General features: G+C 39.4%; 2 protein-coding genes and 1 pseudogene across 3 annotated transcripts; 1 reads left to right on the forward strand and 2 right to left on the reverse strand.

Moving 5' to 3' along the window:
- The first annotated feature begins 2038 nt into the window (after positions 1 to 2038).
- Positions 2039 to 6226, forward strand: LOC137734062 (transcription factor-like protein DPB). 2 transcript variants are annotated; one of them, XM_068473320.1, is made up of 9 exons: positions 2039 to 2548; positions 3001 to 3080; positions 3264 to 3307; positions 4114 to 4176; positions 4271 to 4420; positions 4533 to 4601; positions 4730 to 4828; positions 5359 to 5429; positions 5625 to 6226. In XM_068473320.1, exons 1-9 carry the CDS (start codon positions 2331 to 2333, stop codon positions 5872 to 5874), a joined length of 1044 nt encoding a protein of 347 aa, XP_068329421.1. In that variant the 5' UTR covers positions 2039 to 2330; the 3' UTR covers positions 5875 to 6226. The 2 variants fall into 2 exon arrangements, with proteins under 2 accessions (XP_068329421.1, XP_068329422.1); XM_068473321.1 differs by having other exon boundaries at positions 4274 to 4420.
- A 1005-nt stretch (positions 6227 to 7231) lies between these two features.
- On the reverse strand, positions 7232 to 11455 carry LOC137734732 (uncharacterized; annotated as a pseudogene).
- Positions 11456 to 11893: 438 nt separating this feature from the next.
- LOC137733766 (4-coumarate--CoA ligase 2-like) lies at positions 11894 to 17089 on the reverse strand. Its single transcript, XM_068472947.1, has 6 exons — positions 15497 to 17089; positions 13060 to 13258; positions 12789 to 12934; positions 12553 to 12620; positions 12329 to 12431; positions 11894 to 12219 (listed from the first exon to the last, which is right to left on the reverse strand). Exons 1-6 carry the CDS (start codon positions 16670 to 16672, stop codon positions 12094 to 12096), a joined length of 1818 nt encoding a protein of 605 aa, XP_068329048.1. The 5' UTR covers positions 16673 to 17089; the 3' UTR covers positions 11894 to 12093.

Raw genomic sequence — 17089 nt, forward strand, 5'->3', positions numbered from 1 at the left:
CACGAAAACTTCCTAATGGGTCACCTATCCTGAGATTGCTCTCGCGCGAACTCGCTTAACTTCAGAGTTTCAATGGAACCCAAAGCCAGTGAGCTCCCAAAAAGGCTCGTGCTAGGCAGGGATGAGAATATACATATAAAGCTTACAGGATCCTCACCCCTGGGAAATGTGGAATCTTACAATCCACCCTCTTTAGGGGCCTGATGTCCTCATCGGCACACTTCCGGCCAGGGATTGTCTCTGATAATATATCTTTGTATTCTTATGCGTATGTGTGATTTACGGTTGAATTTAGTTGGTCCAATATCGGCCCGATTTTATGTATTAACAGTTGGTGCCGTATGTGGGAATCGAACCCCCGACCACTTGGTTAAAAGCTTGGACTTCAGATGAAAGACATGGATCAATTTTTTGTTTGAATTCATAAATATGAAAATCTAGAATTTCCACACGAAAAAAGATACTAGAATTTGAGACTTCTAATTTCTAAGTTTAAATTTCATGTAAATATGTGTCATTCCAAATTTATATGAGCGAGAGTTTGAAAATAAAAAATACAATAAAGTTTAACCATTAGTTGCGACCACTATCACATGTCACCACCATCACCATTGCCACCACCTGCCATCATGATCACCATTACCACCAGCCACCATCATAATCACCATTACCACCCCCTACCACCGCCACATATCGTTTATGGCGAGCATTGCTGCTGCCACCACCCACCTCCATCATCGTTGTCACCACCACCACCCGCCGCCGCCACCACCACCACCACTTTCTAATTACTTTATATTTGTTTATTAATGACTATAGTCATATTAAGTTTCGTATTCAAATTTCATTGTTCTTTTGGGTTAACAAAACAAGAAAATTCACAAATTTTAGATTTCCTTAATAATTTTAAATTTTCTCATCTAACACAACAAATGACGAAACCAATATAACGTTTTTTTTTTTTTACCTAAACACAACAAATTTTAGAAATAAAATTTCCGCAATTCGAATTTTATTCCCATATTACGAAGATAATATAATGTTTCTTTTATCTAAGAGTTCACACAAAAGATGCAGTTCTTCATTCCTAACATTTATAAATTAGATATTTTATTTCTTGCCGAGATTTATTGATTTTCCCAACAAAATCAAAAAATCAAAATCAAATACTTTGGGAAAAAAAATGAAATATCAAACTAAGTGATCTAAGTATCACTTACCCAATATTTCTCGAAACCACTCATGCCAAGTGAGAGAATGAGGACCTGTTTAGGTTTACATTGAATATGACTTTGTATTTTGACATTGTGGTACGACCGTACGAGTGAACATGAGAATTGGTTAAAATTCGATTTTGGCCGGAATCAAACTTAAATTTTTTTACTTATAAGTAAAAAGCAATACTATTAAATTGTAATACTAAGTGTTTTTTGCATTTATTTGCATGTAAGAAATTAAAATCCATCAAATTTTGCATACTATCTAATATCTTAATGGATAATGTGTGTGTCCTGGTTTTAAATCTCTATCCAACCTTACTCTCCCCTGTATAATTAAAACAAAAAATGTCCTTTAAAAATAGAAATTAAAATCTTTAATTAGAGCATCTAGAATCAGTAATGGAATTACCCAATTTTTAGAATTGGATTAACTAGTGGACGATAGTATATCCAATGATCATTCTTTTCTCACATGATTTTTTTTTTTTTTTGAACAAACGATATTATCTACCCTAACAAGGAATGGTGAGCTTAGTCTCACAATGAGCATCTCACATAATGTTTTTTTTTTTTAAACAAACAATATTATTTACACTAACAGAAAAAGATAAGCTAACAGAAAGGGATAAGCTGTGGTTCAAATTGTCTGGTGACTTATTTCCTCACATGTTGACTTTGGAAAATACTATCACGAGATGAAAATGCTAAAATACCCTAAGATAAAATGAAATGCTGTTAATATTTCTTTCTTTCTTTTCTTAAAGCAGGGAATAATAATATATAATTAAGATTAAAAAAAAAACAAAAAAGGAAAAAGGGCAAGACTTTAGTTGGGGCATGTGGTTTTGCGAGCTTTAGGGGTCTCTCCAGGACTGCTCGCGACTGATTGATTTCACTTTCTTCTTCTTCCTCTTCTTTGTTTTTGTAATCTTGAAAGAGGTTTGAAGAATCAAGATTCAACAGACACCCCTAAACTGCAAGGATCAGCTTACCTTAATTGAATTCAATTCAATTGGTTTCGTCCCGTAATTACAGATTAATACGGATTATTAGTTAATTAATTCTCCGATTAATACCAGATTCCAGTGGTGTGCTGTGGTTGGAATTGGGATGGGGACAAGGTCCCAGCAGCAACCAGGCCGAGAGCGAGTAGGGCAGGACGACGACGACATGGCCGGGGGTCAGTCCGTCTCCATGAGCGGCAGCGTGGGCTCGCCCTCCAGCCGCAGCGAGCAGACCATGGCCACGCCCGTCGGCGACAACAGTTTTCTCCGACTGAACCATCCCGACGTTCACGGCGACGACGCTGGCTCCCAAGGCGCCGTTGGGTCAGTCACTTCCCTCCCTCCCTCCCTTCTCTTTCTGCTTCCGGCCTTATTAGGGCACCGAAACAAATTATTTTTATTTATTTCTGTATAATTATATATATATATATTATATTTATGTGCTCATTTTCTTGTTTGTCTAATATTATTTCTGTTGTATATGGTATATTTGCTTATTAATTTGATTTTGTTTTTCATTTGAGTCCCCTGAATCTCTGATTATATGCATGTCCACTGCATGTATTCATAGAATATGCAGCCACATTGTTTAGTTTCAGAGTCCTGACTCTCTCGTCACCGATTAGATTGGGTTAACTAGCACTCTACTTTATGCTACTACGATATGGTGACGAGAGAGCCGAAATCAGGACTCTGATGTGTGCACATGTTTGTAAAACTTTTGTTTGATAATTGACAGATTCATTTACAGTACTTGTTAAATTTCTTTTGAACAGTAGCAAGAAGAAGAAGCGAGGTCAACGCGCCGTGGCAGGTGATAAGAATGGAAGAGGACTACGCCAATTCAGCATGAAAGGTGCTTCATAGATCGCCTTCGTGTCTTATCTTATTTCCTTGTTGCATTCTGTTTTTCCTTCCAAAAAGGTGGTTGAATTTAACTGCTTATGTATTGCATTAAGGGGATGGACACTGTTGTTATTTTGGTCCATGCTTATACTTCGTCTCCCTGATTGTCTGATTCTGTGTTGCTCGTGTCCAGTGTGCGAGAAAGTGGAGAGCAAAGGAAGAACCACTTATAATGAGGTTGGATGGTTTCTTCAAGTCAGTTTGTTTGTTTGTGTTTATTGATCTTTTTCCGTTTTGCCCTAAGAGTGCTCACTCCTGGTCCTTTGTATCAAATGGATTATGCATGATATCAGGGAGCATTTCTTTCTCCTCAGTACTTGTTTGCATGTAGAAACTAGTAGAGTTCATGCATATCTTGATCTAATGGGTTACTGAAGTGGGTTATTGTAGCATCCATCAAGGATTGGTAATTAACAAATTTGGATTCTTCTTATCAAGCAACCACTTGACATGTGTGTCTGCCTGTTTGGTGCTAAAGAAAGGTGATTCGTAGGCTAGCATTCGCAGGCTAGTGACTCTAATGTTTCTCCTCTAAATACTGAGGTGTTCCTCCTCTGATTGCTGAGGTGTTGCTTACTCCTTAGTCCTTAGACATGTGTGGATGAATGACCTTCTTGTTACAGAGGGTGGTATAATCTCAGAGGTCACTTAAATTTCAACATCATCTGAAGCCATGCTGTTTAGTGGGAGTAATGTATCAAATGCTTGCTTGGGAACAATAGCTGTTGGAGCAAAGGGGACTCATTAGGCAATGGTGTTAGCATTAAGAGAGCAGTGCAATGTGATTTAAAACTGACATAACAGAAAATAGTTTTCGCAAGATCCACATGTATATAAGTTCTGTTCCTTTGACCCCCATTTATTTCTCTTTTCTCGTTAGTGTATAACATATATCTTTTATTTTGAGACAATATTTGTTCTTTTTTTATTGGTAAAGAAGTTTGAGTACAATCTTAAACCTAAGAGTTTGAAGTGCATTCCAGGTTGCAGATGAACTTGTAGCGGAGTTTGCTGACCCTAGCAATGCTGTTACATCCCCTGATCAGGTTTGATAACTAAGCTGATGCATCTGCAGTCTTATGGGGAAAAACCGGAATGAACTTGCTAACTTTTTCCTGTCTTGGGTTCAAATTCATTTAGCAGCAACAAGATGATGAGAAGAACATCAGGCGAAGGGTATATGATGCCCTCAATGTTCTTATGGCAATGGATATTATATCTAAAGATAAAAAAGAAATACAATGGAAGGGTTTGCCTCGTACAAGCCTGAATGATATTGAAGAACTGAAGGTCTGATTGCATTCTATTTTTCCTCTCTTGTATATTAAGTGGTTTATTATCTGTTGACCATTGTAGACCAATTTTGAGATTATAAAACTAGTTATACGTGTACTAAATGCAGACTGAGCGCATGGGATTGAGAAATAGGATCGAAAAGAAAGCTGCCTATCTACAAGAGCTGGAGGAACAAGTAATGAATAGCTATTGTCAACTATAATTACTAATGTAGTTCTGCGAAAACATGTCTGAATGATATAATGCACTCAACCATGTAGATCAGTGTCTACACACACTAACATTCTTATCTCTTTTTATCAGTACGTGGGTCTTCAAAATCTGATACAACGGAATGAGCAATTATACCACTCTGGAGATGCGCCCAGTGGAGGTGTGGCTTTACCTTTCATTCTTGTGCAGGCAAGTTTTCTTCTCAAGGTTTCCCTTGTTTCATGACTACACATTCTGAGAAATAGTTCAGAATTTAGTACTTTTTTGACGTATGATGCATGAAAACAAAAGGGTTTGGATTTGAAGAGTTGGTGTGATTTGGTTGGTTGGTTTGTGATATGTGACGTGTAACCTTCTGCTTGATACAAGATTTATTATATTTTATACCAACTATAACCGTCATATTTCAATCCCGTTCTAAAGAAGAACAAGCATATGATTAGCTTTACTTGACTAATATGCTGCCAGAAATCCTTTTATGCAAGTTTGTTGTTATCTGGTTCTTGATTACTTCTGTTGTCACACTAATAACTCGTGCACTGATTGAGCTCCTCTTTTCCTAGATGCTTTAGAAGGATGTACAAGTGTTTTTCTTTTAACTTTTACCTGGAGATATCAGAAGTGCCTTATATTATGGTCTGGCATTTGAGTTTTCCCAAGACTCTGAGTTGCTTTATCATGCCTCGTACTTACTATTTATCTATTTCTTTTATCCCTAGACTCGCCCTCATGCAACTGTCGAGGTGGAAATATCAGAAGATATGCAGCTTGTGCATTTTGACTTCAATAGGTAACTTTCATTCTTATACTGTTGTAAACAGAACGACATGATGGATGTTAATATCTTGGTAGTAACATAACATCTATGCATGATTGTCCGCTGTTAATGGGTCAACTCTGTCTCTGTGTAATGGCTCAATAAGAAGTATTTTCAATTGTTAAAAGGTTTTGCACTCATTATTTTTCTTATCTATTGTTTTTGCAGCACCCCATTTGAGCTCCATGATGACAACTATGTTTTGAAGGCAATGAAGTTTTGTAATAGGCAGCAGGGTGATGATGCGACACAAAATTTAATTGTAGATGGAGGCGAAGGTTGTAGCATGTCGGACATGTATCAGCCACAAATCCCTCTTTCTTCAATGTTAAACACGCCAATTAGACCACCACCCATGTCACCACCCCTTCCCGGAATACTGAAAGCACGTGTCAAGCATGAGCACCATGGACAATAGTGTTAGCATCTGTATATTGTCGGGAGTAGTTTGCCGGAAGTGAATAGGTCATCACGCACCCTCATGATTATCGCTGTTAGATATTGCCATAAGTTGGATGTAGTTTAGGTTACAAACAAGCAGATGAGTCTTGGTTGGTTTGATACTCGGGAGGATGTTGGCTGTGGGAAATGCTTCGTTTTGCTTTGCATGTCCAATATGTGCTATTGTAATTTTTATCCCATTCTTTTTGTAGTTTTACCGTCTTTAGGCCTCCGTTTCGTTGTAATAGAATTCAAAGTGGATTGTTTATGTAGTTTGAAGAGAATTGTCCACCTACGTACAAGAATAGAATCATACGATTAATTTGACAGTTTCTTCTGTACGGTGTCCTATATTATTGTTCATCGTTTGTCTTTCAGCATTTGATTGTTGGTTTCATTCATCATATGATGGTGTCCAGATAACAGGTACGACATGAACGTTCTGTGTCGCACCCACCTCTACTGACATGGGACGTGCAAAGTCATGAATCGCGAAAGTCAATAGTTTATGTCACAATTAAGCGCACGACAATCGTAGTTTCCAAGACCAAATCGAAGAAGTGCACAAACATCTCTTTCAAGCACATTTGCATCACTCGTATTTTGACAAATATCGTCACAATTTGCGTTAATAATCAATACTCCACAACAATCCAGCTACTAGTTTTAGTATGCTTTTAATTCAAAGACCACTCTCACACAACAAAAAAAAATTCTCAAAAGAGTAATTTATGGAGTTTAATGGAGTTCCATAGACTCGATGTGAATTTAGACGAATTCATTTCAAAACTAAGATAATATTTCGCCTCATTACAATGCTTATGGTTTATTGGTGCTCGATACAACAATCGTCCGCTCATTTGGCAATAACACTCCGCACCACAAGAACAAGTGAACCAAAAAAATGCCGAAACTCTTGTTAATGAGTCCAGCATTAGATGCTAATTTGTTGTTTTGTGTGGGGGGGGGGGGGGTTGGATTTGTTGTCCATATACTTGGCGATCCACTACTTTCTATCTCATTTTTCCAACAACCGCATCCGTATGCATTTGCTCCCTAGCATGTCAAGACAAGTAATGACATGCATCTTTTATTTGCACGTGTTCTTACCGGTAAGAACACGTTCAATATCTGAGATGAATATTTACACATTTTACCGGTAAGAACACGTGCATTATCTGGGCTGAATATTTACAAAGGTTATTTCTGTTTGTTCTCTTACCGGTAACATCTCAATTGCATTGAAAATCCTGGGAAGGGAACGGAAGGGAACACAAGTAAATTTATTCTAATATATGCCTGTGGCATGAAGCATGAATACTTGTCAACCGCCATGAGCATTAAATTTATAAAATTAAACAAAAACCCCACCAATGATGGGGGGCAAATAATGAATAACATGATTTGTTTTGTTCATGCCCAAAATTAAAAAGCCCCAGCCAGGCTTCTCTATGATTCTCTCTCCAGGTAAACATCAAGGTCTGTCTTTTATCTCTACCTAGTTTACTAACCTAACCTAATAGAATCAAAACTGCCTCCCCCATAATTTATAAAATAACTTACTGGACACGCTATCACACTACACGCTACCTTTATCTCCAGCTGCAAATTTTCTTCTCTGTTGATGCTCAGCAACCTTGTAGTCTACAACTTCACGAAATAGGCTTGGATCAAGCCCGCAATCCTTACTCCCATAAACCGCAGCTTGGATGCTTGCCATTAGTTTCGCTATTTCTCTCCCAGAGAACCCTTCAGTCTTTGCCGCTGCTTCTCTGACCATATCATCTGTCAACCCCTTCATCTCTATCTTCTCTGGTTGTTTCTTAAACAAATTACGGAACCAACCAGATCTGCTTGATGAACCAGCCTGAGCAATGTACTTGTCCAGATACAATTCAGCAGCTTAAAGCGTTCCTCTTCCCCAGGCAAAGGGAATTCAAGCACTTCATCAATACGATCAGCGACAGCTGAATCCAGATCAGCGGGACGGTTTGTGGCAAGGGCAAGGACTATGTCCTTGGATTGGTCACCAGTGCGGAACAGGAGAGCATTGAGTGCACTTCTTTGAGCTTCACTCATATAGGTTTTGTTCCGCCTGCAAGTTTTGTTAAACACATCGAACCCTCTCAGGTGAGTTTTCAATCGATCAGCCAGAGAGTGCAAGTTCACTTCTACGAGACTACAACGAAATTAAAACACCATTTTCATGCCTGTTAATTGAATGACTTACTCGCACAAAAATGCATCAGCTTCATCAATGAAAAGTAGCAGACCCTGCCGTGACTTTTTGGCCCAATCAAATAACTCATGTATCTTGGTAACAGCCCTTGGTCCAAGTGGAGCAACATCCCCTCCCGTCATCAATGCGTAGTCTAATCCCTAAAGACAATTTGAATCAAGCTTAGACAAATATGAGAAGGAAGATTATGCAAGAGGATGAAGGATGAAAACAAAACAAAAGCTGGCAGATCAAAATCATATGAGTATGAATGGAGTTGTCATGGAACAAATTACTGAAATTTTCCATTCAAGATACGGACTCTGAAGCAAAAGTCAAAACATAAAAACTACGTTGAAATAATATAAAAACACATTAAAATCATAAACACAGTTCTAGAAGTTTTATTATAGTTAATGGCAAGTAACCACTTTCCTAAATAACCGCACGTCCAGGAGTGCTCACTATTGTCTAGCAGAAGAAGCAACAAAATGGAAATTAAAACTAATACTGCTTTAAAGATAGGGTCAGATATCATACAGATTTCCGAGCCATCTCTCTAGCAGCCATTGTTTTCCCAGTTCCTGGAGGACCATAGAAGAGCATGTTTCTGAACGGTGCTTGATGGGATTTTGTATTCGCAGTTGCCTTAGCCAAGTGTTCGATTCTTTTCTGAAGAGAAGGGTGTAAAACAACATCACCAAAGGCCTTCCCATTTTGTATTTGACCCTTTCTTCCACCGAGAGATAGGGAACTTATAGAATGTGAGAATAATCCTGACCAAGGGTATTTCCCTTTAGATGACTCTCTGATCAAAGATGGCTGTCCCAATATTCTATCCACGTAGCTCCATATCACCCTTGAACCTTCTCTGCATTGGATAAATGAGACGTGCATAAGAAAACGGCAAGGTACATAAGTTATTTCACGAAGGTAGACTCTTAACCTGCTATGACTTTAACTGCAAGTCTATCTCTGTGAATCAAATATCAATCCAGAAAAGAAGAACAAAACGAAAAATAAACTAAGTTTCAGAAGTTAACAATTCATGGGCATTCACTAAGGGAATAACTGATCTAGAGTTTCATGTCCGAGTTGGTCCCAGGGGAGAGAGAGAGAGTCAAATGCCAACACAGTTTTTTTTTTTCCTTTCTCCACATGGAAAACATACAAAAATTGCTAAGCAAATTAAGAGGATGAACCAGGAGTATAGAAAGAAAAAAATAGATCCCTAGCTTTCAAAGGAAAGGCCACACATAGGTAAAGGGAAAATGCAGTATTTCAAATATTGGTTTAAAATATCAACACAGACCTTGTTGTGTAAACACCTGCAGCTAGAGCTGTAACTCCCCCAACAGCAACAACTAGTTTATTCTGATCTGTCAGAATTGCTTTCAAGCCACCTGCAAAAAAATAGCTATTTCTGCATCAACAGTTTTTTCAGAAATAACATGAACTTTTCCTAGTTCAAACTTCAAATGATTATACGATGGCAAATAGAAGAGCCGCTGAGCTGCCCCTTTTTAGTTTGAAGAAGAATCATCCTTCTTTGTACAAGATATAGGAATAGGTAATGACTATGGAAAGTACCTCCAATATGATCAAAGGTGGTATTTATGGCAGAAACCCATTTCTCTTTCTCAGCTTTTGCTTTCTCTAACAGCAGGTCCCTTTTTATTTCTGCGGTTAGCTTTGCTTCAAGGGCTCTCCCTTCTGCATCTGCCAAAGCCTTCGCCAAGAAATTTTTACGATCTAGGTCAGACTGCTCCTTTGCAGTCCGTCGACGATCCTCTTGGATATCAGCTTCTATTTGTCGACGAGTTTGCTCCAGCCTACTTGCTGATTCTTCTTGCCATTTTACCATCTCTTGGTTCCTCTCTCTTGCCAATCTATTTTCATTCTGCATTAACATCAACGAATTAAATCTAGAATTGAATTTCGTATTCTCCAAAAGCTTCCGCGTGAAATCCCAAAAAAAATGTTCCAAGTCAGCTTGCCTCCATCCTCTTCTTTGCCAATTCATCCTGATACCTAGCCATTTGGGAATTTGTTTGGGCTTGAAACTGAGCTAGCTTTTTCTGCTCCTCGTAGATGGCCTTCTTCGTATCCTGTCATGAAGTAGAGGACTTCAGAAAAACTGGTGCCGGCAAAATCACATCGGGAATTTACAAACTTGTAGGAGCGTCATTAATCCAAAAAAGCCTAATGGGGGTAATAAGTAGAACATCCTGCCGCTTCAGTTTGGGCTTTCAATGCAGCATACTCCGCAGCCTTTGCGTTCAACTCAGCCTGCCTTGTCTCTTCATGCTTCACCGTAGCTCCGATGACCTATGCAGTGGCAAAAGAGCAACCATTAAAGAAAACATCAATTCACGGAAAACCATCAAAATAGAAGGGCTGCTTGATGAAATTTCTAACACATACCGTCACTTCTCTCTAAGCACAAACATGAAACATGAAACATGGATAAATAATAAGACGAAATAAATGGCATACTCCATAAGTGCATTCCCAACTTCTGAATTTAGACATGAACCATCAAATATTAAATTGCTATAAAGTAACTAAATAACAAACAGAGCCCGTCAATAAAGCAGAAGATCAAATCCCAAAATCCCAGTTAAAAAAAACAGATGAAAAATAATTCCTGAAAAAGATGCAAAGAAAAGGCCCTGAATTTGCAACCTCTTTGGCACTAGAAGATTTGGCGATTTTGTCCAACAACTTAGCAGCGCGCTCCAGAGGCTCAGGATCGAAGCCAGCGGCAGATGTCCTGGGTTGATCATTGCGAACCTTGGGTGGGGGAGGGGGCTTGGCAGCACCTCCGGTCGGGGAGGTCGAAGGCGGCGGAACTGACGGCGCAGATTGGAGCGTAGAAGAAGGGGAGGAGGGTTGTTGGGAAGCATTGGAAGGAGAAGAAGAGAAGGGAGAGAAGTTGAAAGGGCCGTCGGCATAAGCACAGTTGGAGTTGGTCTTGGACAAGGAGGTGGAGGCGGAGGCTGCCACGGCGGTGATAAGCCCTAATGTGTATGTGGGCTTGGCCATATTTGCAATTCCTTTTGGGGGTTTTAGTGAAAAGCAAAACCCTTTGGAATTAATTGGATTTATGGAAGGGAAAAAAGTGGGAGGAGGGTTTTAGAGAGGTTTAATTAATTTATGTTTGTTGGGAGAAAAATGTTTTTCTTGATGACCAAGGAAATCTAATATTCTCTCTCACATCGAATGGGGATGAACGCCTTCCTCGTTTTTCTGGCAAAGAATACAAGGCGGCAGACGGCGGGTTGAGACGTTTTCAGTTGAGTGTTTTTGTAGGGTTTGTGTAACTTTCGCGCTTCTAAAATATTTTATGCGTGCGGGAATATTATTCATTTTTTTTATAATTAAATAATAGTCCAAATAGATTATAAGAATTCGGTCTTCATTGGTATTTGCTTTTTGCTTTTTGCTCGTCCACTATGTTTTTTTTTCTTTTTAGCTCTTCCCCTGCCTGGTCGACCTATCTAAGATCGATGGTGCATCCGGTAAGTTCTTTCAGTATTCATTTTCGGAGGCCGGTCAGATACTTCAATCCTTCGTTCATATTCCATCTAAGCTCTCAACATTTTTGTTATAACATAAGTTGAACATAAATTTTTTAACTCATTTTATTAAGCTACACCCTTTTCTTAAAATAAAATAAAAAATGACAAAAATTTTGGCCGGCCATACCCGGCTTAACCAAAAAAAAAAATTATAAAACAAATTTTCTTTTATAACAGTCATCCTTAAAACTTTCTTAAAACGTTGTATGTAGGTTAGTACCAATATCGTGATGTTTCTTATTCATCAACAAATTTGATATGATATGATGGATACCAAACTTGATATAGTGTTTCAAAGAATTACACGTATGAATGATCGAGCCTTGTTTTCACCATCAAATGGGAAAAATAATAACATTATGATACAGTACATGCTAATTAAGATGGTTCATCAAAATTAGGGCAGCGGTGGGGTTGCGGTGGCAAGCTTGGCTCTCAGGTCTTTTCTCAAGATCTTTCCAGACGCAGACTTTGGAATTGCACGGACAAAGTGCACCTTGTGCAGTCTCTTGTAAAACACCACCTGCATGCAGTTTCATTCATTCAATTTCACTATTCCAGACAAATTAATTATTATCAATTCCATTGCAAATATATATATATATATATATATATATATTTGTATGATGTACCTGTTTTGCTATAAATTCTTTTACAGCCTCTTCAGTAAGTTCAAGACCATCAGACCGAACCACAAATGCAACGGGAACCTCACCAGCAGCAGCATCTTTTTGCCTGCTCGTTAATTGCAATCATTCATAACACAAATACGTTATGCTTCGATCAAGGTTTTGCGAGCATTTTTAGTGATTAATTAATGGGATTAACTAGACATTGTTTGTGTAAAAATACTTACGGAACAACGGCCGCATCTGCAATTGATGGGTGGCTTATAAGGAGGGACTCCAGCTCAGCTGGTGGCACCTGTAAAACAGGATTTTATATATATATGTACGTCGTTCATTCGCGAATGATTGCATAAAAGCTCGAATTTATTTTATTTTATTTAATTGAAAGATTAATGCTATATATATATCAAGCTTCTTAATTAAGTCATCATTAACGAAAATTAAATTATAATAACATGCATACTTGGAAGCCCTTGAATTTGATGAGCTCCTTGACTCTGTCAACGATGAAAACCTCATCGTCATCATCCACATAACCCACGTCACCAGTGTGAAGCCAGCCCTCCGTGTCTATGGTGGTTGCCGTAGCCGCAACGTCATTCAAATAACCTGGTAGGGTACGCATCGTACGTAATATATGGTTAATTATTTAGAAGAAATTAATCAGAAAGAACAGAGATCAATAAGTAATTAATTAACACAGAATAATATTTAGGATAGGTAGTTAATTATACCTTTCATAATTTGAGAGCCACGGATGCAAATCTCGCCTGGTTGGTTATAGCCAAGTGACAGACCAGTTTCAGGGTCAAGGACCTTGAGCTCTGCATTTCGGACCACCGTCCCACACGAACCTGACTTGGATGGCATCGGTTCCTTTGCGAATGCCATGCACATTGACAGCACCGGCCCTGCCTCCGTCATCCCATAACCCTACATTCATTTCATTCACAGTAATTAATTAGTTAACCATGTTGTTAACACTTAATAGCTTCAACTAATTACGATTTACATGCACATAACTCAGTTAATATAACTGGTAAGCAGATTCTAATTAGTCCTTGAAATTGTTAAACGATCAAACATTAGCTATTAAGTTTTGGTCCAATAAAATAGGGTTTACAAGAGTGGTCTTTAATTCCCTTGATCATCGCTATCCACGAGTGTGATTCCATGCATGCATCCATACATCCGAGGCCCCAATCTATTAGCTAGGGTTAGGGATAAGCAAAATACTCATGGGTTTGGGTAACCGCAGTTACCCGTCTATTTAAGATTCACGGTTACAGTTATAGGTAACCGTTTAGACGAACAAACGATTATGGGTATAACTGTTTATGTGTGAAATTTAAATGGACGGTTATGAGTATTACCCGTAGTTATAACGGGTATCCATCAATTATGGTTATTACCCGCGGTTATAACGGTTATTCATTTACCCATTTAATTTAATATATGTAAAATTAAAAAAATAAAATAAAAACCCTAAAATTTCAATCTGTTTCTGAACTCTTTGCCCCGACTAAAGTGTCTCTTCCATGCAAATCTATACAGCTCAAATGGTTCTTGGCGACTGCAAAGGACACTCGTACTCTTCCATGAATTCATGATGCTTAAAACTTAGCAGGCCATTTTGAAGCCAAACATCCTGCGCCGAAGCACCAAACCATGCGGAGTTCTTTGCATGGATGGAACTTCCCCGCCACTTTGCAAAGGCATCACATACAACAGTTAAAATTTAAAATATCGTTTGTAAACTATTATTTTAATTATTGGAATTATATGAGGACTTAAATGATTAAAATAGGAAAATGCATGCTAAAATATACCTATAACGGTGTTTAATTGTCAGAAAACGAAAATTATGACAAATTTTTCTTTTGTAATTTTCAAGTTGTTAAAAAAAATATGTAGACGGGTGAAAAATAGGGGTAAATGGGTAAGAAAAAAAGGTAAATGGGTTAAAAAATGGGTGAACGGGTAAATGGTTATGGTTAAATGGGTAAACGGTTATGATTAAATAGGTTCACGGTTATAGGTATAGTTAACCGTTTATAAACGGTTATAGGTACGAGTATAACCGTTTATGCAATTAGGGTATGCACATAAACGATTATGGATAAATAACCGCAATTACCCGTCTAGCATAACCGTTGTCCATTCCTAATTGGGTCCCCGTCTTCAACTATCTTATTTGTTATTGCTTGCTTTTGTGGCTGCTATTGTAACACGTACATCCATATCATAACTCTTTTTGGGATACAACAATTCTATCGAAACTATAGAGAACTAAAAATATAATTTAAAAAGACAAATTTCCAAGCCATTAGCCCCATGCATTCATTCAACTAATAACCCGTAATCCAATAAGGTGATCCTAACATTTCATAGAACAAATTTTGAAGGGAATTAGCTAAGTTTGAGGCTATGGAGCGGCCAATTTGGGGGTGCACGAGAGAGAGCGTGTGTGTGTATATAGATATATATGCCATGTGGGTGAGGATTAAATTAAGAGTAATATTATAGAGACTAAATTTGTAGATAAAATTTATAAATTAAATGAAATAAAAGTTGTTTATTGGATTATTACTTAGGCGTTGATAAACGTACTCATTTTCTATTGTTGACACATTATTTAGTTTACAAATTTTATCTACAACTTTGTCTCCCTAGTATTACTCTTAAATTAATTAATTTGAAAAAATTATTAGGAACACGTAAGTTTGTTTCTCGACACACACTCTAACGACTTAACAAAACAGCCACGTAAGTTTGTTTCTCTGGTGGCAGATTGTTTGTGTACACATATCACGTAAATTGACTGACCAGCATATCAACAACAACAAATGTTCCCAACGGTCATTCTTCTCTACCCTACGACAACACTTTCGTACTGCTCTACCCTACTACTACCAAAGAAATGTTAGATTTACAATTCATACGGTCAACGCGGGAGTTATTGAGCTAGACAATATTTAATGTTGTCTTGAGGGGGCCGTACTACGTACGGCTATGAATGTCATCCGATCCGATTTAGATTTGTAATAATATTCAGTGATTTTGTCTGAATCGACGGTGCTAATTTAACTAGCATGAATGAAATGAATGTGAGATGATTGACTGAAGAATCCATTGAGAAACGAAACAAGTCATGTGTACACTTGTACTAACCTGACCCAACACTGCCTGAGGGACTCGGCTCTTGAGCGCCTCCTCCAGCTCCTTCCCCAGGGGCGCCGCTCCCGACAACACCACCCTAATAGAGCTCAGGTCGAACTCCGCCACCATTGGGTTCTTCGCCAGCGCTATAACCAGCGGCGGCACCACCGCTGCCACCGACACTCGGTACCGCTGAATCAGCTCCAGAAGCGTACCTATCTCAAACTTGTGCATCAGCAGAACTCCGGCCCCTGCTCGCAGCGAGCACAGCAGCACGCTGTTCAACGAAAATATGTGAAACAACGGCAGCACGCACAATACGACGTCGTCCTCCTTCAAGTAGAGGTTTGGATTCTCTCCGTCCACCTGCTGGGCCACGCTGGTGACCAAGCTCTTGTGTGTTAGAATGACTCCCTTGGGGAGGCCCGTGGTCCCCGAAGAGAACGGTAGGGCCACCGGGTCCTCCGCGTCGATCACCACGTCCGGAAGCTCCTTCTCGTTGGCCTCGGAGAGGACGGAGAAATGCAAGCAATTCTCCGGAGGATCGTCAATCGTGACGACCTTAAAGTCTTCGCCGAGTTTTGGATATTTATTCTGGTCGGCACGGTCGGCGGAGGAGGGATCTTCTCGGAGCTTATCGACGTACTGGGATTGAGTGATGATGAGTTTGGCATTAGCGGCCTTGACCTGCTTGAAAATCTCGGCAGTGGTGTAGAAGGGGTTGGCGGTGGTGGTAACGGCGCCGATCAGGGAAGCGCCCATAAAAGCGAAGACGAACTCTGCGCAGTTTTGAAGGAGGATCATGATGACGTCGCCTTTTTGGATGCCGAGGTTGGAGAGGCCGGCGCCGGTCTTCTGAGAAATGAGGTGGGTCTCGGAGAAAGAGTATGATTTTCCGGTGGAGCCCACGATCAAGCAAGGCCTGTCGGAGAACTCGGGGAGGTTCTGGAAGCAGTAGGTGTGGAGAGGGAGGTGGTTGGGGATGGGTATGTCTGGTAGTTTTGATCTGAATACATGGTTAATGGTGGCGGTAGCGGTGGTGGAATCAATAATATTGTTGGTGCAGGCGGGGGGTTGCAATTGGGTTAGGTTTTGTTGGGAGGTAGAATTAATCAGAGGAGGCATGAGATTGGTAGATGTGTCTGCCGGCTTTTGGGTTTCAACGGAATTAGAAGCAATGGAGATCATGGTGACTGTTGCTTCTTTGTGTGTGATATATCGACCAATAAACAGATTGAAATATACAGAAAAATAAGAATTATTGGAGAAAGAGGAGGCTTGATATAATATAGCAGGCTAGCAGAAATGAATCAAATGGTGATCAGAGAGAAGAGAGAGAGAGTAGCTACGTGCGCGTTGTTGTTGTTGCTCACAAAAAGTGGAGTTTGTGAGAAGTAATAAATACAAGGAGATGGGCCGGGTAAGATGGAGTAGGTAGGTATGAACAAGGGCTGCTCTGTGTGTGTGTGAGAGAGAGAGCAGCTACGTGTGCGTCGTTGTTGTTGTTGATCAGAAAAAAGGAGGAGAGGCCAGATGGGGTGAGGAGGAGGTAGGTAGGAACAAGGGTTGCTGTGTGTGTTAGAGAGAGAGAGAGAGAGAGGGGTG

This window comes from Pyrus communis, chromosome 5 (assembly GCF_963583255.1).
Source record: "Pyrus communis chromosome 5, drPyrComm1.1, whole genome shotgun sequence".
NCBI lineage: Eukaryota > Viridiplantae > Streptophyta > Magnoliopsida > Rosales > Rosaceae > Pyrus > Pyrus communis.

Coding starts and splice junctions, on each gene's coding strand:
- LOC137734062 (XM_068473320.1), top strand. CDS start 2,331: ATGGGGACAAGGTCCCAGCAGCAACCAGGCCGAGAGCGAGTAGGGCAG. Junction 4,602..4,729: donor TACAAGAGCTGGAGGAACAA/GTAATGAATAGC, acceptor TCTTTTTATCAG/TACGTGGGTCTTCAAAATCT. Junction 5,430..5,624: donor GTGCATTTTGACTTCAATAG/GTAACTTTCATT, acceptor TTGTTTTTGCAG/CACCCCATTTGAGCTCCATG.
- LOC137733766 (XM_068472947.1), bottom strand. CDS start 16,672: ATGATCTCCATTGCTTCTAATTCCGTTGAAACCCAAAAGCCGGCAGAC. Junction 12,621..12,788: donor TCAAATTCAAGGGCTTCCAA/GTATGCATGTTA, acceptor CCTGTTTTACAG/GTGCCACCAGCTGAGCTGGA. Junction 12,220..12,328: donor AAGAATTTATAGCAAAACAG/GTACATCATACA, acceptor AACTGCATGCAG/GTGGTGTTTTACAAGAGACT.